This window comes from Diabrotica virgifera, chromosome 5, assembly GCF_917563875.1.
Source record: "Diabrotica virgifera virgifera chromosome 5, PGI_DIABVI_V3a".
In the NCBI taxonomy this organism is placed as follows: domain Eukaryota; kingdom Metazoa; phylum Arthropoda; class Insecta; order Coleoptera; family Chrysomelidae; genus Diabrotica; species Diabrotica virgifera.
In genome coordinates, this window is record NC_065447.1 from 41,747,250 (window position 1) to 41,775,041 (window position 27,792).

The 27,792-nt window shown below is 32.0% G+C and overlaps 2 protein-coding genes across 2 annotated transcripts in view; both read left to right on the forward strand.

Annotated features, from left to right (window-relative positions):
- LOC126885355 (odorant receptor Or1-like) overlaps nt 1-16,971 on the forward strand; it is a 66,497-nt gene extending 49,526 nt beyond the window's left edge. Inside the window, exons 4-8 of the mRNA XM_050651912.1 lie at nt 175-346; nt 1,449-1,548; nt 4,102-4,206; nt 14,337-14,492; nt 16,915-16,971. Coding sequence (XP_050507869.1) covers nt 175-346; nt 1,449-1,548; nt 4,102-4,206; nt 14,337-14,492; nt 16,915-16,971 — 590 coding nt within the window. The remainder of the gene's footprint in view (nt 1-174; nt 347-1,448; nt 1,549-4,101; nt 4,207-14,336; nt 14,493-16,914) is intronic.
- Nucleotides 16,972-26,163: 9,192 nt separating this feature from the next.
- Nucleotides 26,164-27,792, forward strand: part of LOC114342797 (uncharacterized) — a 78,837-nt gene continuing 77,208 nt past the window's right edge. The window contains exons 1-4 of the mRNA XM_050652434.1: nt 26,164-26,490; nt 26,548-26,622; nt 26,686-26,736; nt 26,792-26,827. Coding sequence (XP_050508391.1) covers nt 26,481-26,490; nt 26,548-26,622; nt 26,686-26,736; nt 26,792-26,827 — 172 coding nt within the window. The 5' untranslated portion in view covers nt 26,164-26,480. The remainder of the gene's footprint in view (nt 26,491-26,547; nt 26,623-26,685; nt 26,737-26,791; nt 26,828-27,792) is intronic.

The following is a 27,792-nucleotide window of genomic DNA, read 5'->3' on the forward strand; positions in this document are numbered from 1 at the left end:
ATATTCCTTTCTTTGATCTCTTTATTACGCAGGGGCAGGCTTATAGTAAATAGTGCTTGTTTGTTCCAAAAGCGTTTCTCAAGCCAAACTGCTAGTTGTCTGAAGCTTGACATTTATTACATTAAATAATGATCTAATTGCATATTTGGATATGTTGTATTTTTTTTCTTTCAGGATTATACATGGTACTTTGTGCTCAATGTATGTTGTTATGTGATTCATTGATAAATATAGAGGAATATTCTAAAATCGATAGCAGACACACAGATCAGACCGAAAGTGCATTAAATACTGCAATGATTAAAAATCTACGCAAATGTGTCAAACAACATATATGTATTTTAAAGTAAGTAACAAACTGTTCAATTTTAAATTTTCTTGGTGTTATTTTCTACAAATTTTCTAGAGAGATGTATTTTCTTAAACTTTTTATTAAGGAAACTAATATTTTTGAACATTTTTTTAACTCTATATATTCACCATTTTGAACTTGTGTTTTGTTGTACTTGGTTATATTTCTCTTCTACCTTTCGGTGTGAGTTATTGCGGAGTTGGGTTTTCCGTCGTTTTCTTCCACATTTCCTTCCATTTCCTTCTATCCATGGTCAATGCTTTTGTTTCCTCCCATTTTATTCCTCTTTTGTCGGCCGCTTTCCTCACTTCTTCTGTCCACGTCTATTTTGGTCTTCCTCTCTTCTTTCTTCCCATATCTTTTGCTTCATATATATGTCTTACTATTTTTTCTTCTCCTCTTCTCAGTACAGACATGTCCGAGCCATCTAAGTTGTCCTTGTTCGATTGTTATGGTAACTGGGTGTATTTTCAGATTTTCTCTAAAGGTTTTATTTCTAATTTTATCTTTTCTTGTTTTTCCCTCTATTGTTCTCAAAAATCTTATTTCTGTGCTTATTAGTATATTCTTTTTTCTTTTGATTTTTTGTTAATGCCTAAGATTAACAGGCATAGGTTACAGTGGGTTTCACACAATCTTTTTTCCATTTCCGTTTTTATATTCTTAGGTATTTCTTTCTTACTTAAAAAGTTACGCTTGAGATTATTGTACAGCTTACCAGTATTTGCAATTCTTTCATTTATCTCATATTCTAATTTTCCATCCCGGCTTATGATTACCCCCAAATACTTATATCTGTCTACCTGTTCAAGTTGCTTGCCATCTACTTCTATTTTATGTTTTTCTTTTTGTCTTCCAATTATCATTGTTTTTGATTTTTCTTTGCTTATATTTATGTACCTGATTTTTAGCTCTTCATACAGTACCTATGTATGAAGAGCTTTTCTTATTTCTACTGTTTCCAATTTTTTTAACCTTTTATATATCACTCTTTTTTTATAATATAAAACAATTAGTTAAATTTGATTCCTGCAAAAAAGGTTAACCGAATTTTAATATGTTATTTAAGTTGATTAAATTTTGTGTTGCTTTTTAGATTTGCAGAAAAAACCGAATCCATTTTCACTGTAGCGACATTTGGTCAATTTATTGTCAGTGTGTTAATTCTGTGTACAACGTTATTCAAGCTTTCGACGGTAATATTATTTATTTAATTTACTGTTTTACTGTCATCCCCAATGAGGAAGACTTTTCAATTCAAATTAGGATGAAGAAACAACAAACACGTTGATATCATGCAGGGCCGTAAGTACGATGTTAGGGCCCCGGGGCAAACGTGATGTGGGGGCCCCCTATCGGGGGTCTGGGGGTTTACCACCCAGCGGAAGGTGGGGTCCGGAAAAATTTTTGATATTAACCCCTTGAAAACGCATTTTAATTCATTCCATGACTGAAGGTTCTTTTATTACTTTGTCAGAACTCGACTTGAAAGGCACTTCAAAACATAAGCAAGGTTTGAACAATTGTTTCAAATGATGAAATCACACCAAGAAGAGAATAAATTATGAACAAAAAGACAAGAAAGGGCTTTATAGAGACAAACAAGTCAAATAAAAGCAATAAAAGAAGAATGAAAGAATAAACGACAAACGACGAATGGAAGATAATAGGCTAGTAGCAGAAAGACAAGAAAACGCTTTAGAATTTAAAAAGAAAAACAACAAAATTAACAGATGATAAAACAAAATAAGATAAAACAATAAGAACAACAATACAAAACAATGAATAATAAGAAGAAAATTTCTTGAAACTTCAAAGCTGAATGGAAAAATATAAAGATATGAAAATTTATTTAGAGAAAATGTAGGAAGAGGTAAACCAGATTGCTGAGGAGATACAGAAAATTGGAAAAGCGGAAGAATAATTCGAGAATACGTTAAAATTCGATATAAAAAAGTGGAACAAAAACTGAAGTTGATAGGAAAGTGTCAAATAGGAGGAGACCGTCGGGAAGTAATTGTATACAGCTCTAATGAGATCAGAATCCAATTTGGCGGGGATTTTAGAAAACGACATCCGGTACCTTTCATTAAAATCTTAAAAAACAAATTCCAACATGCAGATTTTCGAAGCCTGCAAAGAAATTATAAGAAGCCTAAAACACGGAGCTGCTTTGTGGATTGAAAGCGAAGAAAATGGGATGATTTCATGGAGATATTTTGAGACAAATTTTTTTATAATGGTGCAGGTGAAACAGGTTAAAATCGATCATTGAAGTTGTTAGAATTAATCAGTGGCGGCTCGTATAACTTTAGGAAGGTAGTGCCAGAATCCGGGCAGCTGCCTAAATTTTTTGTGGCGGTTTTACGATATGGTCAAAAAGGATATAAAATATAAATAGAGTATCACGATAAGCTGAATTTAATTGGGTTTTTATATTTAACTTACCAAGCATTGAAAAGCTAAAAACGTTATTCATGTGCACTTTAGATTTTTCATGGGATTTCAATTTCTCCCATATATCTACAAGATCATCGGTGCCTTTGTTTGACCAAGTCTCGTCACCTCCAAACAAAACGCATACAAAACAGAAGAGTTTATTAGTTTGTTCGCAACCACACAACCAGCTATTTTTATCATAAATAATTTTATTAAACTTACGACAGCGAAGTTTTTGTCCATTTCCACTTTGTTTTTCAATTTTTAAATCGGGTAAAGGCCGACCAAGTTCTTTAATTTGTAGTTTTTTTTCTAACGAAAAACCACCAAAAGAGTTTTTTAATATACTAATTTGATTCATTGTCAATAAATAAATTAAACGTAGAAAATAATCAAAATATTATTTTTATACCTACGACACCCACGATCACAACGCACTAACTAATAATTACAAATTAAAAAATATAGTAGAGTATAAACGCAAATATACAATACAGTAGTAGACAATAAACACAATAGCGTCAAGCGAACGCGTAAAGAAACTAGAAATATGTAGATCTAAAACATTGTATCTTAGATCCACTAACTTCCTTTTCGAGATTTCGAGCCTGGCACGGAGACTCCAATTTAAACGTATGTTAAAAGTGCAATACCGCTCTCTCTCTGTCACTTACACAGGATGCTCATACAATCTTTCTCTTTTCTCACGAGCCACTATGCCGTTCGGCACCGGGATTTTTATGATTTTGATCCTTTATCCGGTCAGCTGTGGGTGGCCAGAGTCGGTAGATTTGCATTGCGCTACACAGTTGCCAGATTTGATATAATTTATAAAAATAAAGAGAAATATTCACAAAAAAAAATAAACAGGCATTAAAATGTTTTTAAGATAAAAAATATGTTTCTGCATAGTTAGCAAGGTAGTGCCATGGCTCTATGGCACTACCTCACGGGCCGCCACTGGAATTAATATGCCATGTACATACTTATCACAACCGGACAACTCGAAGTAGAATTTGACTGAAAATACTTTGAAAAGTTTATTTGATCTCGTTAAAATCTATGCATTGCAAACCAAACGGGTGCCTCTGCGGGCCCCGAGCACTGCCCCGGTTGCCCCAATGGTAGTCACAGCCCTGATATGATGACAAAATGGCAAAATAATTCAATTGCTATTGTTTGATATTAAAATATAGGTTTGATAAGGGTTTGATAATAATTAATTGGTTTTCTTATTAAATACTTCAAATTTAGGATATTATAGATTTATTTGTTTTATATATTTTAATATTTATTTTATATATTTTAAGGTGACAGAGTTGAACTTGGAATTTTTGTCCACTGTATTGTATCAATTATTTATTTTAGTAGAAGTATTTGTTCTCTGTTATTTTGGTAATGAAGCTACTGTCAAGGTAAGTCAAATCCCGTTGAGTAAATAAACTCGATCGCTAAGGCCTAAAAGTTCTTTGTTTCGAAACCTGGGAGCTTCAGTCAACCCTGTCTATGTAACGTCACACCCAACTTCCTTGGATATATTGAGCAGTCTACGATGCTTTTACGAATAGTTATTTATTATATAAGTGTTAAATATGTGTTAAAAGTACATTTTAAGGCACGCAATTTACATGAGTGCCTTAAAAATGTACTTTTGACGCCTATATCATACAATATTTTTTCTACAAACGTGTTAAAATGCAATAGGTAATACAGTTTAAATTAAATTTTAAAAAACCTTTAATAAATCGAAAGGAGATAGTTTTAAATTGCATCGTATATTACGGACCTTAGCAACCATTGTTGACTTAATTGTTTACGGAAGTTTTGAAGCATCTATCAGACGTGTGTTAGTTTTTTAAAACGCGGTTGTGGATTTTTCGTTCAAATGGAAGAAAATAAAGTAGAAAAAGATCAATTTCAAGATATAGAGGTAACGGCCAGTCGAGCTATCCTGGATTTGTTGCCGAGGAATTCCAGAATGCAATATGATATCGCTTATAATAAGTTTGAGAAATGGTGTGAAGCGAAATGCGTTTCTGGGAAATATACTGAAAATGTATTTCTGGCGTATTTTGAGAAGAAGGCAAAGGTATGGAAGCCATCATCTTTGTGGTCGAATTATTCGATGATCAAATCTGTGCTACGTATAAATAGCGACGTAGATATCAGCAAATATTGTAAGCTTATCGCGCATTTAAAGCGTCAAGCAGAAGGTTACCGGCCAAAAAAAAAATCAAAAATCTTGTATTGAATACAAATGATTTCTTTTTATACGCAGTGCTTTGAGATTTGAAAATAAAGAAGATCGTCTGCAAAGAAAATAATTTCATCGCTTGGCTCCAATTGGAAATGAATTTTTGAATGAGTTTGTCAGCAATTTCCAACAAAAATATCATCCATAGACGCTCTTCAGAAAAGAAAACTGCATAAGATAGAACTCATTTTATGTTGATTTGATGTAAATCACCCCATCTAAAAATGCTTCCTAAAGGTGCGTATGCGTACTCCCTTAAGCATTTTTCTCCGAACGAACCAAACGAGCAGAGCGCGCTGTAACATTGTGCTCTAGTTAGTACGTGTTCGCGAGCAAAATTCTGCCGAACCGAACAAGCCGATCATTTTTGGAGGAGTGTCGGTGGTGTCGGTAACTGCTGAAAGATCAAAAGCGAGCATTTGTTCGTTGATGCTCAGTGGGTAAAGGGATTTAGTGTATTCGTTGTGTTCGCGAAAATATATAATTAAAAAAGAACTTTGATTTGTTCTGTATTATGGATTGCAATTGCTGGATCCAGCATCCAGCAATCCAGCTGGATCCAGCGTCTTTTTTTTATAATGAGCAGCGCGGGTCCGCAAACGTATCAACTTCGAAATAAGTTACTTCATGTTTTCATTGGCCTCTTTATTCAAAGCCGTGTGTCAGCAACAGTTTGCTTAGTATACTGGAACGTTTCTACAGCCTAAAATTTTGCATCGATAAAGTGTTGATAGATATTTATTCTGCGATAAAATTCTCTGCTGGCGAGTGGTCGATAATCAATAAGTCAGTGGCGTGCTGGCCATATAAATGAATCGGTGCAATCACCGAGAGGCCGCGGCCTCTTGAGGCCGGTCAGATAGGTTTTTTTCACAAAAATTTTTAGAAAAAAATATTTTTTAATTTCTAATCGAATTTTAATTTTGCTAATATTATTAATAAAACATTTAAAAAAAAATTATTTTTTTTAATGGTAAAATATAGCAAGTAAATCTATATACATAAACAGATTGCTACAGATAATATTTATTTTCATACATACAAGTATATTTATGGTTTTCCAATTTCCGTAAAACATGTATGTACTCTGCAGAATAAAAAATATCTTACACATTTTTTCCAAATTATTGGAAGTATTGAAAAACAGTTTGATCAAGACAAATCGTTTTATGATGCCATAAGCACTCTACATCCTAGAAATTTTGACACAATAAAAAATGGTATACTTTAACGGCATTTAAATCATTTACTGAAAAATTAAGAAATTTTTATCCTACCATATCTACGACTGCAATTAGAGAAGAACTTGTGGATTGTGCTGATAAATGGATTGAATTAAAAAATAGGATTTTGCAAAATACTACAATTATAGAAGATCGAGTTAATGATGAATATGTTCAGTCTACAGAAATTATGAAGGATGATATTATTAATCTAAGTGATAATGAACATGAACCATGAAATAACAAGTGACAATGTTGTTGATATCGTGAAAACTTCACCTCAGTATGGTACTAAAAAGTATAAAGATTGTATAGCTTGCTATTACGCTGTTTTGTATAAGTACAACTTATATCAGTGTACTTATCCCAATTTAAATAGTATATAAGCATTTATTAACTATTTCAGTGGCACATAAATCTTGCGAAAGAAGCTTTTCAACGTTGAAATACATAAAAAATCAGTTAAGAAGTACTTTAACACAAGATCATTTGGAAACATTTATGCTAATGGCTATAGAAAAAGAAACTCTGTATGAGCTTAAAAATGATGAAATAATGGACGAATTTGCTCAAAAATCTACTTTAATGCGGAAATTATTGGTCGAGAGTTAAGTTATTATTTTATAAAATAATTGCAAAATAATGTTTTGATTATTGCGTTTTATTAACATTTTAAATATTGTCAAATTAAAGTATTTGCACTGTACTTGTATTTGTGCTCTCTTGTATAATCGATTTACTAAAATTCAACTTAATACATGATTGAAAAATTCTCAAAATTTTATTTTACTTTCATCTTACAAATCATGCAAATTCATATTAGGTATATGTATTCAGGAAATCATGGTTTCTGCCTTACTGTATACAATATTGGCAATCATGTCATTTATTATTTGTAAAATTATTGCTTATTATTAAATAAAAAAATATATCAAATTAAAAAAAATCATTGAGTTTAAAGTTGTATGTTGTTCTGAAGCTATTTTCTTGTGGCATTTTTATGATTAATTATTTATATGGGAAATAAGCCACAATTAAAATGAAAAAAATAATTTTATTAACGTTTCGACGCCCAAAATTTAAGTCAATAATATCGAGCTAGTACATATTTTATATTTTAGTATTACTTATATATCTAGTATTATTAATATTATTTATAATTTAAACATGTTACAAGTCAGAATTTGGTATTATTTTTTGAGAGTAAATTAATGTAAGACCAAATACTTACGATGTCGGGATAGTATCACAGGGTTTTTCCTGGTTTTCCCTTGTGATTTACTATGAAGTCTCTAACGCGAGAATTTTACTGTCGTTGCATTTGGTTGTCTTTTTAAAGACATATCACATGCTATAATTTTTTATGACGGATATTCTTGAGTTGGGGTTAATTTCATGTAATCGAATGAACTATCTTTCAGTAAGTCGTCCCAGGAACGCAACTCATAAATATTGGCAATATCATTTTAAAGTCTTCTACTTTAAAATGTATAATATATGTCTGAATTGCCAATATAAATGAGTGAGATTAAATAAATTATTAGAAGAATTTTTTTGCTTAGCAACAACACTTTAGTTTATTTTATAATTTTGTATTTTGACAACGGCACCCGATTTGGGCGTCGAAACGTTAATAAAATTATTTTTTTCATTTTAATTGTGGCTTATTTCCCATATAAATAATTAATCATAAAAATGCCACAAGAAAATAGCTTCAGAACAACATTAAGAAACCGGTATGGGCCTATCGTGTGTCAAAATTTTAGGAAATTGGAAACCTTCTACGAGAAACTGGCACATTGTCAAAATTCAATAAAATTTTTAAGAAGATGTAGAAATAACAACATAATACCAAAGGGCTTGAGGTTACGGCCAGCATACTCAAGCAGAAGACTCCAAAATATTCTACATAGAGCCAGTTTGTCGATGATCCGGGAAAGGTTGCAATTTCACAGGTCAAATTTATTTTTTATCGAACAAGACATCGTAAGTATTGAAGATTTACTTTTCGGAATGATATCAAATTCTGATTTTGATCGAATTATTTTTAGTTTACACATAATTTATGAAAATTCATATCAGAAACAAAGAAATATACATTTAAATAAATTTAATAATCTTTTAGAACAAAATAGTTTACATACTTTTGATAACCTAAATAGAAATAATGACATATTAGCGACAGTTGTCAATCTATCAAATAGACATTTAAATGCAACGGAAAATTTGGTATTGTCAAAAGGTTTAAACTATGCTGTTACTCATCCATCTATTCCAAAATTAGACATAATCATAGAGTTAAATATTAGCATAGAGAGAGTGTCATTCAGAGCGAAGTGACGACACCATCTTTTTTATTTGGATTAGTGCTGTTTCACTCTTACGCATAGTAAAGCTGCTACAGTTGTCCTCCTCTTCCGTGCCTATATTCACACTGAATGTCATTATAGATTCTCGATACAATGTGTTAGAAAGAGATGCAGCAAACCAGTCCCCTGAGATCTTGTCGTCAGGAAGCGCGGAAGGTAGGCTCCCTCTATGTTAATATATACCTCTATGGACATAATCACCTCAGTGGAGAAAATATCCCAGTGTCTACCAACTCATGAAAAAGAACAATATAGGGTACTATGTAAACTTGAATTGGAAAAGTCTAATCAAATTGAACAGAATATCAGCAAAGAGGAAATGAAAGCTTTAAAAACTTTAAGAAATGATGACTCCATAACAATCCTACCAGCGGATAAAGGCAATGCAACTGTAATAATGAATAAAATACAATATGAGGACAAAATTACAGATCTAATTACAAATGGACCTTATAGCAAATTAACGAAGGATCCAACGAAGACACTGGAAAACAAAATATATAGAGTTTTATTCAAATTTAAAAATGATCTAACATACTATCAAAGAAAATTAATGACACCTCACTACAGTAAGACACCACATTTTTATGGAGTGCCGAAAATTCATAAAGCGAACATACCACTTAGACCCATTTGTAGTACCATCAATTCTCCTTGTAGTGAACTATCAAAATTCTTATTAAACATTCTAAAACCATTTGCTAATAATGATGACACTTTTATAAAAAATACAAAACATTTTTTAAACAAATTATCAACTATTGAATTTAATCCAAATAATATTTTAGTAAGTTTTGACATAAACAGTTTATTTACAAATGTACCATTAGATAAAACTTTAAACATAATCAAAACGAAATTAGAGAATGATAATACATTGGCAACTAGGACAAGACTAAATGTATCAGCTATAATGGAGTTATTGACATTATGTACCCATAATACCTATTTTCAACTAAACAATGAATTCTATAAACAAAATTTTGGTCTAGCAATGGGCTCTTCTTTATCTCCATTATTGGCTAATATATTTATGGAGGATTTCGAAACTAATATTATTTCTAAACAAAATTTAAAACCCACAGTATGGTGGAGATATGTAGATGATGTGTTTTCAATATGGTCTCATAGATCAGAATTGTTGGATACGTTCCTGAATATTATAAACGATCAAGAAGAGACAATAAAATTTACAATGGAAAAGGAATACAATAACAGCCTACCTTTCCTCGATGTTTTGATCTCAAAGAAGGATATTGGATATGAGACTCAAGTGTATAGAAAACCAACACACACCAACAGATATCTCAATTACAAGTCAAATCACAACATCAACGTTAAAAAGGGAATCATTAAATCCTTATATGATAGAGCCAAAATTACTTGTTCTAACGAAAATTCCTTTTTAGCAGAAAAACAATTGTTAACATCTGTTTTATTAAAAAATGATTATCCTTTATCGTTTATAAATAAGGAATTGTCAAGATTGGATCGAATGGAACAAAACAACTTAGAACGGGATCCTACAACATTCACCAGAAATAATACGAGGAAAATATCAATACCATATATAAAAGGACTATCCGAGAAACTTAAAACAATAGGAAATAAATTCAACATTTCAACAACATTCAAAACAACAAACACATTGAGATCTATTCTATCTAAAACTAAACCTAACAATGATCAAGAAAGAACAAAGAATTGCATTTATAAAATACCTTGTGAATGCGAACAATTTTATTTAGGTGAGACATCAAGACCATTAGACGTTAGAATAAGTGAACATCAATCTTATATTAAAAATAGAGAATTTGAGAGATCTCAAATATGTCAACACGCATGGGATAATGAACATAGAGTTCAGTGGAGAGATTCAAGTATAGTCCTGAAAGAATCAGATAGTAAAAAGAGAAAAATCAAAGAAGCGGCTCTAATTATGCTAAATGAAACCAATTGTGTCGCAAATTCCTCGGTAGAATGCAGTAGGATGTGGTTACCCATACTGAAAGAGGAAGTCAATAGAAAGAAAATACCAAGATTAGTAAGTCAATAATATCGAGCTAGTACATATTTTATATTTTAGTATTACTTATATATCTAGTATTATTAATATTATTTATAATTTAAACATGTTACAAGTCAGAATTTGGTATTATTTTTTGAGAGTAAATTAATGTAAGACCAAATACTTACGATGTCGGGATAGTATCACAGGGTTTTTCCTGGTTTTCCCTTGTGATTTACTATGAAGTCTCTAACGCGAGAATTTTACTGTCGTTGCATTTGGTTGTCTTTTTAAAGACATATCACATGCTATAATTTTTTATGACGGATATTCTTGAGTTGGGGTTAATTTCATGTAATCGAATGAACTATCTTTCAGTAAGTCGTCCCAGGAACGCAACTCATAAATATTGGCAATATCATTTTAAAGTCTTCTACTTTAAAATGTATAATATATGTCTGAATTGCCAATATAAATGAGTGAGATTAAATAAATTATTAGAAGAATTTTTTTGCTTAGCAACAACACTTTAGTTTATTTTAGTAATATTTTGTATTTTGACAACGGCACCCGATTTGGGCGTCGAAACGTTAATAAAATTATTTTTTTCATTTTAATTGTGGCTTATTTCCCATATAAATAATTAATCATTTAAAGTTGTATGTTTGATTTAAAAATAATTTATATTTTTGTTTTTTTTTTGATTTTATAAATAACAATAAAACATCCTGATAATAGAAGGTAAAATGATGGAAGGCCGCTTTTTTATAAAATCACCGGGCCGCTTGAAAAGTTCCAGCACGCCACTGCAATAAGTTGATACTTTTCAACCGGTGAAACTGGTTGTAGAAGCTCTTTGCAGAAGAGAGTCCACTTTGATAACGGCTGACACAACCATGAAATTTGTCAACAAACTAAATAGCCAGTGTTCGAGCCATTTTAAATATCATATTAAGTGTTGCTTGTTTTGTGTGCACCCTGTATACAAAACCATTAGTTATTATATTAGGAGTTCCAAAAACGCTGAATGGACACATTCTTCTACTCAGATATATACGTTCTGTTTTGATAATAATTACGTCAGATACATATCATATTGCTTTATTGAATCAGCAGAATCGCTTATATGATGGGAAGAATTTACCCTTGAAATGCGTAATGAGAATTTCAGAATCAGAGCGTCCGTACAAGATTTCAGTATTCAGAAGAATATCACTGATATCGGTTAGATGTGCGTGGTTTTTTTGCACCGCCGGTAAATAGGGAACCTTTTTAAGATACCGTGTAGTGGTAATAATAAGTTCGACAAGAAATACTGTAATGCACGTTTGACATTCCGGATTATGGTATTTACTAACATTTTAATTATACGCGGTGTGTTAGAACTATCCATTTTAGAAATATACGGTTAATTTTTCGTCATTTAATAATTTTGCAAGCTGTTAACTATTTTAATTTAAAGCTAATTATAGAAGATAAAAGTACAAAGGCTTTTATTTCATTTCGAATCTCGGGGATTTGTTTTAAGATCGGGTAGATTTTTAGAGGCCCTCTCAGCCAGGACTCTAGCGTTAGTGTCGAGCTATCGAAAGCATTACGTAACAGAATCGCGGAACTCTCTGAAATTACAGCTACATTAGTTTACATACATTAGCTACATACTTACAAAATCCAAAAATGGATAATGAAGGACTAAACAGTCCTCGTTATTTCCCCATGCCGAAAAAGAATGCAATGCGACACGAGATGAAAAATTTGTTAAATCGTATAAATAAACGAGTGATTGTGGAAGAGGTGCCAGAGGACATAATGGTAGTAGAAGATGGGCTGCTAATCCGGAGTCCGTGAATTTTATTTTAGAACAAGAACTTGAGATTGAACTGAAACGTGAGAGAGAAAATACTTCTATAACCAAAAAAAATTGGTTCTCCAAAAAATTACGCAAAGATTTTGAAAAAGAAAATAAAATGACCGTTTGTGAGACAGAAAGAACGAAAGGTAATCATTTGTCCATGGTTTATAACCATTTGATGACCTTAAAACCCACCAGCGTAGAGGCAAGAAGGACTTTCTCAGCAAACGGCTATATGTGCAGTTTTGTGCAAAGTAGGTTAGGCGGTAAAACGATAGATAAAATATGTTTTTTAAGGTCTCACTTTCAAAAAACTAACTAATTCATGTTTCTGTTGTTTGGAAATTTAGAATACAGACTGATTTTTATTATGAGATCAACAAACGTCCTCAGTAAGCCATGGAAGAAAAATAAATTACTTAACTTGTGTCAGTTCAAAATTGTCGTCAATGAAATTTGCTTCAAAGGAATTACTCTTACAACAGATAAGTTCATTTGGATAAAATTTCATTCGTGACAATTCTCAGCAGACACAAGCAAAGTTGAAAAAAAAGTTGTTCAAAAATGAACAAAAAACAATAAAATCGTGTTTGTATTTTCAATCCACATTTTGCTGAATCCGCGCTGGATCCAGCTGGATTCAGGCCAATCTTGCAAAAATCCAGCTGGACTGCTGGGTGCTGTGTGCTGTGTGTGAACGCTCTCCTGTGTTATGGAATCCAACACACGGGCAATATTATAATAAAATAAAATAAGTGATGCATGAAAAAGATTGATAGTTTGCTTGCCAGTTTCCGAAGAGAAAAAGAAAAAGGTACCAAATCGACAATAACGTTACCTTTATTTCATCCCTCAGTACTTGAATTATTATCGCTTAACATGTTTCTATAACGATGACACCAATACGTTGTTTAGAAATTTTAAATAAATATTGGAAACCCAATGAATATGGGTCTAGGCTAGGACGTTTCATCGCTGCCGTTTCGATGCCGCCAGTTCGATGCCGATGCCGGCCGATTCATCGCCAGTCAATTAATCGCTATCTGATATATTTCCGAATTTTCGACAGTTACAATTATTATTTATTTTTAGTATTAATTAGGAATTCTAGGAAATGCGAGATATGACGGCGATGAAATGGACTGGCGATGAACCGGCGGCATCGAAACGGCGGCGATGAACCGGCGGCGATGAAACGTCCCATTCCGATGAATATTGGCAACTTGAAGAGGCCTAGCTTTTCGAAACATTGTATATTCTTGAAATTGAAGGACCTACTAGATATATCTATATTAATTTTTCAAAGTCTTCTGGAAACATTCGAGTGAAATGAAAACAGTACCTATCTCCCAACAGAGTTGTTTTGTTAAGGCTTAAATACAACCTCCTTTTCTTATGTGTTTTTGATATGTTTTTAAGTGTCCTTCAATTTGTAATAAACTGAACAAAAAAAAGCTCCAGTAGCTATAACCAGATTCTCTGCTTCCATAGCCGGACGAACACTGAAATAAAATGAGGAGAACATGGGAACGCGGCAAATAGAACGAACACATCGAATAACGGAATAACGTTCGTTATTATAAGAAAATGCTCTAGTCAATACGCATCTAGGGAGCTAGAGTTCTTTATAGCGCCCTAACATCATTTGAAATTGAGCATCCGATAGGCCTTTTGTGCGGTGATGTCGTGTCCCATTTCCCAGGCCATGCAATATTTTAAAAAATAGTCTCTTATATCCCCTGGAGCTGAGATTTACTTTGTTGTGTGTGTCTTTGAGTGTTTAATTTTATAATTCAATTAATCATACCTTCAATATTCACTATTTTAAATTTTTTTCAGTATCACAAACTTACAAACTCTGCTTATCATTGTAATTGGCTGGCTGCAAATAAATCTTTCAAAAAACAATTGATATTTTTTATGACAGTATCCCAGAAGGAGCTGAAAGTACTAGCCGGAGGCTATATTACTTTATCACTGGAGACTTTTGCATACGTAAGTATATTATATATGTAGGTTGAGTTACTGAAAATTTTCCACCCGTAAATTTTTATTTTTAGGAGGACACATTGTATAGAAATATAATCATTTTCAAATTTCAATAAAAATAATTTCTATCCTTGTCGTATCGGTACTCACCTGAGGGACCGCAGACGTTCGGATTCAATAAACAATGTAAAAACAATGAAGTCGACTTTACTAAGTAACGAGACATTTACTTAACACACACTACATATTACTCCACTGAGCTGGTGATAGTAATTATGTGGTTACTATGTTGTGACTGGTTGATTGACTGATTGTCTAGCCAAATTCTTAAATATAAAGTGGTATTGCGTATTGCGTAATATCTAATTTTTAAGGCTATCTATTCATCTTTTCAACGCTATCTCATATGTTCACATTGGAAAGACAGTTTTCGAGAAATTAAGTTGGAGATTTCGATTACATGTATTAATACTTAATTGTACCTTCATAATAATATATTATGTACATTATACATACGGTTTTTTTGTTCATTATGTAGGTGTATTTTGTTTATGAGGCTGACTGTAACCCAATGGACCATTTATTTATTTTGTTAACTGTTCTAAATCACACAACAACCACCAAGCAATAGGTAATAGAGACATTGTACAAAGCACAAAGCGTTCTCTAACATTGTGGAGTATTTCGGGAGTAAAATGGTTACACTCGTGTAGAATGTTAGCGTGACTTAGCGTTCGAGACTTAGCGTTTCAAACTTGCTAATATCGTGGGCAACTTTCATGTAGTACCTATGTAATAGTAACATTGTTCAAAGCGTTCTCTAATATTGTGAGTTATATCGGAAGTATTAATCATAAAATGGTACACTTGTATATAGGGTGAGGCAGATAACTGGCCTATTAGAAATATCTCGAGAACTAAAGGCAACAGAATCATGAAAATTGGAATAAAGGGGTTTTGAAGGATGATCTATTAAATGAAAATATTTTCATCTCTTTGCAACTTCCGGCTATACCGGAAGTTGGTTATAACTTAGTTTTTTTAAATGGGACACCCTGTATATTTTTACATTTTTGGATTATCTTCGATGTCTTCTTTCTTAAAATATAAGGTTTTGTAATATTATACAGGGTATTTTAAAAGATAATTACGTTTTTTTATTAATTTCGTAGCAACATTCACACCCTGTAGAATTGTAGTAGTTTGACATCTAAAACTCTACTTACGTTCAAATGATTTTTAATATACTCTACTATTGTTAAGAATCATTAGTATAGCTAAATTTTTAATTTTAGTATACAGGGTTGGTCGAAACTCGGAATGAGTATTTTCTTAGTTTTCTTAAATGGAAATTATATTTTTGTATTGTAGTGAAATGATATTTTATAGTACTTTTTTATTTATTAAGCATGCCCTATACCTAACTGCTTTAATTTGTGAGTTATTGGTGATTCAATCTAAACATTAATTGCAACAAAAAATATGAAAAATTTTATTAGGTTGGCCGTGAAAATACTCAATCCCAAATAATTTTTCAGAAATAAATACATATTAATCCAGACTGGTCCTTAAAATTACCAATAATGGTTTAGCTATCGAAATACCTACTTAGTTAAGATTGTTGGTGCGATTAACAATTAAGCACAAATTAAAGCAGTTAGGTATAGGGAATGCTTAAGAAATAAAAAAGTACCATAAAATATCATTTCATTAGAATACTAAAATACAGGGTGTTCCATTTAAGAAAACTCAGAAAATACTCATTCTGAGTTTCGGCCAACCCTGTATACTAAAATTAAAAATTTGGCTATACTAATGGTTCTTAAAAATAGTAGAGTATATTAAAAATCATTTGAACGTAAGTAGAGTTTTAGATGTCAAACTACTACAATTCTACAGGGTGTTAATTTTGCTACGAAATTAATAAAAAAACGTAATTATCTTTTAAAATACCCTGTATAATATTACAAAACCTCATATTTTAAGAAAGAAGACATCGAAGAGAATCCAAAAATGTAAAAATATACAGGGTGTCCCATTTAAAAAAACGAAGTTATAAGCAACTTCCGGTATAACCGGAAGTTACAAAGACATGAAAATATTTTCACTTAATAGATCATCCTTCAAAACCCCTTTATTCCAATTTTCATGATTCTATTGCCTTTAGTTCTCGAGATATTTCTAATAGGCCCTTTATTTGCCTCAACCTGTACAATGCGTTGCCGCAAGCCTTAGTTATGATCCGGGCTATGTTCCACCGACTTTTGTCTCCCATAAAAAAATCCAGTGGAGAAAAATCTGGTGAACATGCAGTCCTTTGATTAGTAACCCTCCTTTGGATGCATTTTTCAAATGTTTTTAAATAATGGTGAAAAATTGAGCTCTCATCATTAAATTACGAAAATATTAATCAAATTATTTTTTTTAGATTTTGAAGTCATCTGTTTCTTATTACACTGTTCTAAACCAAATGAATTCCAATTAAGAGTAGAATAAAACCTAGTAATACTTTTGCAAACAGAATCTTGAAATGTGGAATATAGCCTACACAATATGCACATATTATCACTACATTGTTTTGTTATCCAAATAAAGAGCACTTGCAATGATGTTTACTTTTATTTTTTTCTTACATAAGTAATTTGCCTTTTAAATACACAATTGCTTTACGAGAATGTTGTGTCTAGTATTATTGCAGTCCTTTCCGAACCAGAAAGGTAAATAATTGATAATAGTTACCAAAGAATGAGTCGACTCTTAAAATACTGAAAAAAATGCTTCCAGATAAGGTACATATTATGAAAGAATTAAACTCCCTCCTCCTCTATCTGTTCTCCTTCGTAAGGATGTAGTGGCGTCATGTAAGTCGTTTGACTATTTTTGTCCAGTTCTTTCTCTCCTGTGCATGTTGTTTTGCTTCGGAAAATAAGTAACTAGTCATGTCCTTTACTAGATTAGATTAGAATAGATTAGAATTAAACTACAGATTGGTTAATTTGAGATTTCCATTGAAAACCGATTATGTAGGTACCTATTAGCTAGACGTGGTGAAATAGCAAAAAACGGTAAAATTCACAATAGAAAAATGGGTGGAAATGCATAATTGCATTTGCAGTGCATAAAATGCATCTAAAAGAGCATGCAAATTTTGCGGTCATATCGAATTTTATAAGAAAACATGTAAAAATCATGTCCATGAACCTAGCAGAGCAAGGTTAGCAGAATGGAATCAGACCAAGTGCATAATTAGGAGCTAATTAGGTGCTAATTAATTACCCCAATCGCGAATTTAGTGCTTCTTTTTTTTAAATTATGACGTGTTCTGCCAGGTACACATGAACTCAGCAGAGCACAACCATAAAAAACATCAAATCGAAAAGTGACCAAGCTTATAATTAAGTACTAATTAGGTGCTAATTTAGTACCCCAATCGCGAATTTAGTGCTCCTTTTTTTTTAAATTATGACGTGTTCTGCCAGGTACATATGAACTCAGCAGAGCACAACCATAAAAAACATCAAATCGAAAAGTGACCAAGCTTATAATTAAGTACTAATTAGGTGCTAATTTAGTACCCCAATCGCGAATTAAATGCTCCATTTTTTCTTTCCTTTAAGCCATGTTCTGCCGGGTACATATGAAGTCATTAGAGTACTACCTCAAAAAATCAAAAAAGTCAAAACATACCTATCTTAAATTTAGGTGCTAATTAGGTGCTAATTAAGTGCCCTAATAACGAATTTCATGCTCAGTTTTTTTTTTCCAAATTTTGGCGCGTACTGCATTTAAGTTTATGAGAGGTCAGTACAAAGTCAGTATATGACGGTATAAAAGCAAGAAATAAAAGGAGCTCTAAATTCACGTTTGGGGTACTAAATTAGCACCTAATTAGCGCTTAATTATAAGCTTGGTCACTTTTCGATTTGATGTTTTATTATGGTTGTGCTCTGCTGAGTTCATATGTACCTGGCAGAACATGTCATAACTTAAAAAATAAAGGAGCACTAAATTCGGGATTGGGGTACTAAATTAGCACCTAATTAGTACTTAATTATAAGCTTGGTCACTTTTCGATTTGATGTTTTTTATGGTTGTGCTCTGCTGAGTTCATATGTACCTGGCAGAACACGTCATAATTTAAAAAAAAGGAGCACTAAATTCACGTTTGGGGTACTAAATTAGCACCTAATTAGTGCTTAATTATAAGCTTGGTCACTTTTCGATTTGATGTTTTTTATGGTTGTGCTCTGCCGAGTTCATATGTACCTGGCAGAACATGTCATAACTTAAAAAATAAAGGAGCACTAAATTCGCAATTGGGGTACTAAATTAGCACCTAATTAGTACTTAATTATAAGCTTGGTCACTTTTCGATTTGATGTTTTTTATGGTTGTGCTCTGCTGAGTTCATATGTACCTGGCAGAACACGTCATAATTTAAAAAAAAAGGAGCACTAAATTCGCAATTGGGGTACTTAATTAGCACCTAATTATGCACTTGGTCTGATTCCATTCTGCTAACCTTGCTCTGCTAGGTTCATGGACACGTAAAAATCAGTAGGTCTATATTTTAAAGCCCAGATCTTGTAACTCGGTGGTTTTTGGAGTCGCCCACTCCCGGAGCACCTGGTGCTCAAGATTTCTGCTAAGGCAGATCATCTTCTGGAGTTTCTAGAGTTTTCGGAACTAAATTGATGCAAATAGATTACTCGGGGGGTTTTTTGGTTGCTGAACACGTGAAAAATTCACGTCTTTCTCATTTTCTTATTGCTCAAGGTCGTCAATTAAAATATTTCTTTTAATTTTATTGTAAGTATTGATATGATCTGCTTTTTATTAATTTTATATTAATTATTATTTACCTGATTAATTATTTAATTGTCGCAAATCATACATAAAAATGAATAAAAAATCTCAGGGTGCCTTTTTATACTATTAAAAAAAAATCTAAATTATCTCACGTTATACTTATCTTCTCTCGTGGGTTCAGTATCTCTTAGTTGATCCTAATCGGGATAAAATAGGGAAAAGAAATAAAGCAAAATATTAAAATAAACATAGAGAATTGTCTTTTATTTGTCAAAATCAATACTCTAAAATCTATCAAATCTAAAACCTATGGACACAGATGTCCGAATGAACTCTTTACCACTTAAATTTATTATAATTAAAAAAAAAAACAATTTATCGGTTTGTTCCCGATGACTTTGGTAAAACAAACTAAACAAAACAAATTTATGTATTCGCAAGATTAGCTATACTTCCTATTTACTTTTAGAAATATTGGAATTTTAATTCATATGCCTTTTACTCAAAATTTTAGTTTCCGAACATAAAAATATCTTTCACATAAGTTGACTGACCTTTTTGCTTCACTCACTCTGATGTCTTCTCGTGACCCAAAACAGCTCTCCCTCGTTGACTATGTTAAAGGCTACTCATCAAAGCCCTCTCCGCTCTCCAGCTTCAAAACTATCAGCATACCAGCACCAATTCTCCAACAAGCCGGGCCTCTTTTGACACGTACTCGATTCAAACAAAACTCCAAAAATTCTCTGCTCTCCTTCTCACAATAATACAGAATCAAAGAGGTATTTCGTCTCAATTTGATCTGTCTCTCGTTCCACTTTTCAACACTATTCTCCACTATCAAACAACCACTGGTATTTGCTAACTACTTATCCACCAAAACGTCGACCGCTCCTCAGCGCTGCCAAATAACATACTGACTTCTTTTTCAAACTCTCTCAATCATCCAATCTACCTTTCCCCTTTCATCTTGCCAAGAATCAGAAACATCGACTTTTCCATTCGACAAACAAACAGTCATTTTCAAAATTATTCCGACCATCCTAATTACTTTCGTGGAACCCTACAATTTAAAAATTATTTTCACCAAGTACTTTCAAACTATTTGACGTATCCTTATCATACTTTACAGAAAGTGTGGGTACTATACAGTCTATTAAATTGTGATAAATAAAAGTTTCTAGCTACCACCAGAGGCGTACGACAGGGGCAAGTTAATGGTTGACCCTTCCCAAATTCTACGCCACTGAGGGAATTACTATTTTAGCGAAATTTTTCGATTCTCCAATACTTTCTATGTAAATAATATACTCTTTACTGGTAATGATTAAGTCATTAGTTTTCGAGATATTGGACGTTAAAAATGAAAGGGCATAGTTATTTTGATTCATTCATTCATTCATTTTAAACTTCCAATATCTCTCAAACTCATGACTTTATCAATACCAATAAAGTTATTTACATACAAAGTATTGGAGAATCGAAAAATTTCGCTACAATAGTAATTCACTCAGTGGCGTAGAATTTGGGAAGAGTCAATCATTCACTATCCCCTGTCGTACGTCTCTGGCACTAGCTAGAAACGTTTATTAATCACAATTTAATAGGGTGTATAATAGCCACACTTTCTGCCAAGTATGATAAGGATACGTCAAATAGTTTTAAAGTACTTGGTAACAATAATTTTTAAATTTTTAAATAAAACACCCTGTAACTCAGTAAGTAGCCACATTTTATTTAAAAGATTTTAGTTCAATCTTAATATTTTTAGGTCTAGAATCTACAACTCAGAGATTCGACATTCTTAATAAAATTAACCCTAAAAGGGCCCGTAGTAATATAACTCCAAGAAGAAAAAGAAGAAGAAAAAATGACAAACAAAATTTTGTTAATTAGTAAAAAAATCTCAGGAACCCAATGATCGAAACGGCATTTCAAAATACTTAATCCCCGCGACGTTATTAAAAAAACAAATTATAGACACATTTGAATAATTTTCAAATGCCATTTTAGGGGGGAGTTTAACTGAAATTTGAATTTATCAATACATTTATCGAAAATATACATAAAAATAAAAATATTAAGATCTTAAGCAGGTGAATATTTCTTTGGCAGCAACCGCGTTTTTGCAATTGAAAATATAGTAACATTTAATAAACAAATTCAATATCTCAAAAACTATTAAATATTTTTCGACCAATTTTTTTGCTTGATACTGGTAATATAGCGCAACTTAGTCTGTAAAATAAGATATTTTATAGTGTTTATTTAAAACGCTAAAAATAATTTTTTGCAAATTTGTTTTTAAAGATTTATATATAATTATTTAAATAAATAGGGGGTCAAATTTAATTTAGTAAGTCTTATGAGAAATATTTGCTCTTCAACTTTGCAGAAAAAAATCCTATAGACCTTTGTTGGTAATTGAATGACCTCAGCAGTTAAAAAAGTAATTTTTTTGCAAAAATGACCCATTTTTAATTATTTAAACAATGATCCCCTTGTATGATTTGGATACTTTCTTGAAAATATCTTTTGTACCCACCTAAACTTTGATATAAAATTTGTTTTAACCTGTACGAATTTACATATTGACTTTTTTTTATTTTATTAGGCTAAATCCAGTTTGTTATGAGGCATGACGAGTTTAGAAATAGTTTTATTATGTTGGACAAAACGATTTTTTCTGCATTATGAAAATGGACGTAACGTGTTTTGCAGCATTTATTGATTTTCTGATACAGTTTTATACATATAAACAGATTTGTAACGACTTTTGCAACACCACATAAATGTTTTATCTTTTTGGATGCAGGAGAAAAAACTCTACAAAATGGCAGTCTTAACTCAATTTTGAAAAAAAATGGACAAAACGAGTTTTGTAATTGGGCAATTCAAATAGAGTAGTAAGGACAGCGAGAGACGGTTCCTCAATAGGAATGAGTGGGAAGACCACAAAAACGATGGAACGACAACTTACCAGTGACGGCTCTACTGACAGGGAAATGGGGAAACCCCCTCCCCTAACCAAAGGGTCCAAAATTAAAGAAAAAAGTTATTTAACATAAAAATATATTAGCCGACATAAAACTTAAACAACACACAGACAAATTCAACACAATAAACACGCTTGTGAGGAAAATTAAGGGAACTTGCATATAAGTTATTATTTATGTCTTTTATGTAGTTTGGGTTTATCTTTTTATTTCTTTTGGTAAACACACAGAGTCATGTCTATACAAAAAAAAACAACAAGAAGAAAATGGATTCACGTCACGTGGAGGCACTAGCTTTAATAATTGAGTATACCTACAATTGCGTAAAAACGAAAAAAAAAGGTGAAAAAAAAAAGAAGTTTTGGATGAGAAAATGAGTGGGTCATCGAATTGACTTAAGAGCCGGTTAAGCTCTCGTAAATGAGTTGCGGTTAGAGTTAGAGGATACACAGTAATTCAAAAATTTTATTAGAATGGCTGCTGTCTGCTGTGCAGTTTACTCTGCTTTTAGATTTATAGGGCAGTCAATGAGGATATTTGGCTCCGAATTCCATCCTACTAGATCGATTTACTTGATATTTTCACAGTAAGTAGGAAATAGCTCAAGAAACAAAGTCTACCCTATGTCGATGTGCGCTTTTATCTTGGTTGTGGTTCCCACCCCTTCTCGGGGGTGAAAAATGTTTTGGTTAAAATAGCCACGGAAGAGGCTAGATAACCTAATTTTAAGCAAAAACTGTTCTATAATTATTTTTTGAAAACTCAATATTTTTTGAGTTATTCGTGGTTGAAAATTGGCCATTTTCATTGAAAAATGACACACTTTCGGACGGATTTTTGCGAGCGAATAGTCGACCAGCGCGAGTAGAGGGGATAGCACTGGTGACTGTATTATGTTCTCTCACTGACCAACTGTTTGCTGACAGTTTCTGACTAGTTTGGCTGTTTGCTAGAACAAACCTAATATTGTTTATACAGGGTGTCCCGAAAATATTGGTCATAAATACCACACATTCTGGGGTCAAAAATAGTTCGATTGAACCTAACTTACCTTAGTACAAATGGGCTCATAAAAAAGTTACAGCCCTTTGATGAAAATCGATTTTTTTCAATATATCAAAAAATATTAGAGATTTTTTATTGAAAATGGACATGTATCATTCTTATGACAGGAACATCTTAAAACAAAATTACAGTGAAATTTGTCCACCCCATAAAAAATGATGGGGATTTTGTTCCCTTAAACCCCCCCAAACTTTTGTGTACGTTCCAATTAATTCATTATTGTGGTACCATTAGTTAAACACAACGTTTTTAAAACTTTTTTTGCTTCTTACTATTTTTTCGATAAGCCAGTTTTTATCGAGATGCTGCTGCTTTTTCATTATATTTACGTAAAAATTTTATGGAGGTTTTGTTCCTTTAAACCTCCCAAATAATCCCAAATGTTTGTGTACGTTCCAATTAAACTATTATTGGGGTACCATTAGTTAAACACAGTGTTTTTAAAACTTTTCCCTCTTAGTCTTTTTTTCATAAGTCACCTTTTATCGAGATGTAGCTTCTTTTTCAAAATATACCTAAAAATGTAAATTATAAATAAATTTTCAGATTATTAACAGGTCTCTATTGGCTCCGTGCGTCTCCCCTCTACTTACAGTCACGTGACACGCTGTCAGATTTTGTAAGGACGTTTTAACATTGAGTCTTATGGGATTATTTTGTTAAACTTGAATATTTTATTTTGTAGTGATAATAACCGAATACAATTGTTAGAATTCATTAGTTATTAATTTATACTAAAAATATTTTCTTTTTCGTTAATAAAGATTTATTGACATAAAATGGCGATAGTGAGGTTATGTATACAAAATCAAACTGATAATCAATATTGGAAAGTGAAGAATTTATATCAGATTAAGTGCGTTTTTATTTTCTGTTTATATTAATACATAGGTAGTATCACTAGCATGACACGGCATTTTTTTAAATATCTCATTTAAACATACACAAAGCGTCCTTATAAAATTTCAAAAAACCGCCACCATGAGCAGGTCGGTCGATTTTGCTTTGACACTTTGTTAACGCTCGGAGCGAATAATCGTACTTAACCATACATAGGTATACAAATAATATGTGGTGGATTCGACAAATATTCAAAATATCTCGATAAACACTGACTTATCCAAAAAGTACTAAGAGGTAAAAAAGATTTAAAAACATTGTGTTTAACTAATGGTACCATAATAATAATTTTATTGGAACGTACACAAAAGTTAGCGGGGCGAGGGGGGGTTTAAGGGAACAAAAGCCCCATAAAATTTTTATGGGGTGCACAAATTTCACTTTAATAGTTTTTTAAGATGTTGCTGCCATAAAAATGCCACATGTCCATTTTCAATAAAAAATCTCTGAGAGTTTTCGATATATGAAAAAAAATCGATCTTCATTTTGTAACTTCAAAGGGCTGTAACTTTTTTTGTGTGCACTTTTGTATATAGGTAAATGAGGTTAAATCAACCTATTTTTGACCCCAGAATCCGTGGTATAATTTATGACCAATCTTTTCGGGACTTTTTTCGAATACTGAGAAAACTAATAAGTATTTTTCAAAAATTTATAAACGCAGAATGAAAGATTAGATTATTACCGAGGGCCGAAAGCCCTTTAGAATAACCAAAAAGTCTCTTTTGAATAAGATAGGTATTTGAAATTAAAAATCACACACAACATTATAGAAATTTTCAGGTACTTTCGGCTTTCGTTAATAATGCAATCTTTCTTTCTGCGTTTAAATTTTTCAAAAATACTTATTAGAGTTTTCTCAGGATTCGAAAAAAATACATGCATATAAAACACATTGGCGCGAAATTTTGCGCCTACTCCCTTATACCTATTCATTAATTTTCATTTTCTTTTTAATTCATTTTTAGTGTGTTTAAGATTCTACTAAACATTGTATTTCATTATAGGTTGTGCGGTCAAGGTTAATCTGCTAGTTATACCACAACATTTTTAAAACAAAAACATGATTATGATATATTCAAAAATACGTTTTGGATTCTACTATGAATTCACTTTCAGAAACTGAAGTAGATTAGGTAGGTACTTATATCATGTTAAAAAATATTTTAAAAATGCCTGAACATCAACTGGATATTTATAGTTGTGCAATTAGTAGATAAATAATCACTAACACAAGTGAATAATCCCATGCAAATAATTGTTTACATACTTAATAATTTATTGATTTGTTTATTTGTTATCTCTCAGTTTATTAAGTTATTAGGTTTCTTTGCGTTTCTAAATAATTTGCAAAATGAACATTAATATATTCCAAAGAAAATGTCTAACCATAAAATATAATCAATATTTACTACTGATGATAAATAATATTTTAGATCTTGCACCCGAAAACTGCTCCCAACACCCAACATTACCTATTTGTCACAAATGCACACGTAAGCGATAAAAAATTATAAGCTGTCAAAATATTTTGACAGCACTTTGACAGCTAGATTCGTTTGACAGATAGAATAAATTTTGACAGTTGCATTTTACTGGTTGTATAATTTAACATAGACTTATTTTGATAACAACTGACTGAATTAACATTAAGTACCAAATTTATAACATTGTGCAAAATCTACTTCATATAATGCTTATAATGACAAATATCTACTCCTACTTTTATTTTGCCCTACTTTATTGGAGTGTAAGATGTGCCGGCCATCATTCCTCTTCCTTTTGTCCTGATTGGACGTTAGCCAGCGCCATCTGACGGTCTGTCGTTAGCAAGGTTACGCGCGATGCTTCGAATAAGCGGAAGGAGTGTGTTTGAACCGGCATATACGAAATAATCACGGACAAACGTTGCAAACACTGGCTTGTCGCACTGTGTAGCACAAAATTATCTTCCAAGCTGCAAATCGACTGGTTTTCTTATCCCGCCATTTCTAATAGTTGGGTGACCACATCACCGTGTTTCAATTTGGCGTGGTACGTACCTGTAACCAAGAAAATTGTGACATTTTAGCATTTTTGGTAATTACCGGAAAAGTTTTTGCCGAGGGAAGTGAAATTTTGATAAAAGTGACGTTTGTAAAGCGTCTTTTCTACTTTTTATACTTTTTGATATCAATGTGTCATAATTGAAGGAAAAGCGATTTGATGGATTTCTTCAGTGAACATGGAAATAGGTAGGGTAATATTTACAGTAGTAAAAGAAATGTTAGTAAACTACTTTACTATTACAGATACGCTCAGTAACTATGAGCAAAGGGCTGAAAACATGGTAGAAAACACAATGGATGCGGATTTAACAGAAAATGGTAAATAATAACGATATAACCTTAAAATTATCTAAAGCTTTTTTTTTGTTTTCATTCTTTTAGATCAAGCAAACTCTCCAGTGGAGGTTTCTGAAGATGTAAAAAATAGTCCTGGTAAGGTTTAAATCAATACCTATTTGTTATTTACTAAAATACATATTATTTTCAGAAAATAAAGAAAGTAATAAGGAAACTAAAGAAACAGGTTAGTATAATTCCTTTTTATTATGATGCAGGAATAACACAAGATTTTCTGTTTTACAATTACGGGTTAAATGTGTAAAGTTCTTATTTTACCAACGCTTAGCTTCATTGTCAATTTGTTTGCTGTGTTTGGCTTTGTATGGATTGGATTTTGTCCTGTTTTAAATCTCCAGCACCTGTTCAGGAAGTGTTTTGTTTTTGTTGGTTGTTGGCACTGTGGTCCTAGTGGATCACTGGTGGACCTGGTGGTATTGTAGTCTATTTCGTGGACTGCATTTCTATCTGCAGAGGAGCAAGTTTTCAGAGTTAAGTTTTAAGGAAAAGGAGCTGTTGTTGAAAGTTATTTTCAGAATATTTTTTGTTGAAATTTTGAATGAGTTTACTGAAATGAATTTTTAATTATGAAAAATTTACTGAGTGAGACGTGTTGAGGGCAGTTGTGGCTGTAGCCCCCCTGTGAACAGGTATAATTGTGGACCTCGGAGGTAAACTACATTATGTCGACATGGTGTTGTTTTGAATAAGTTTCTTTAATCCACTTATTTTATTAGTTGGATTATACAAATTGGTTATTGTATTATCATTAAAATATGGTTATACAGTAGAACCCGCTAATCCGAATGTTCGGCAAATCAGAACCAACGGAAAGTGAAAAAAATTGAACAATGTAGGATTACTAGGACTTTGACATTTAAAATTTCTTAAAAATAAATATGTACTTTAATATGTAGTTCCTATAAAGGTTAAAATGTAAACTTACTTCGGTTCTCTTGTACAGTCAGAAAAATGAAAGATTACCCATGAACGATCATATCAATCACATATTATCAAGATAATTAATAATCTATCTCTCTCATTTGTTATTTATAGAAAAAGACAGCACTCCTAGAGGATTACTAATGCAACTTTCACTGGTAATTTTTAAATTTATTATAATTGTTATCGCTTAATATTTACAACACAAAA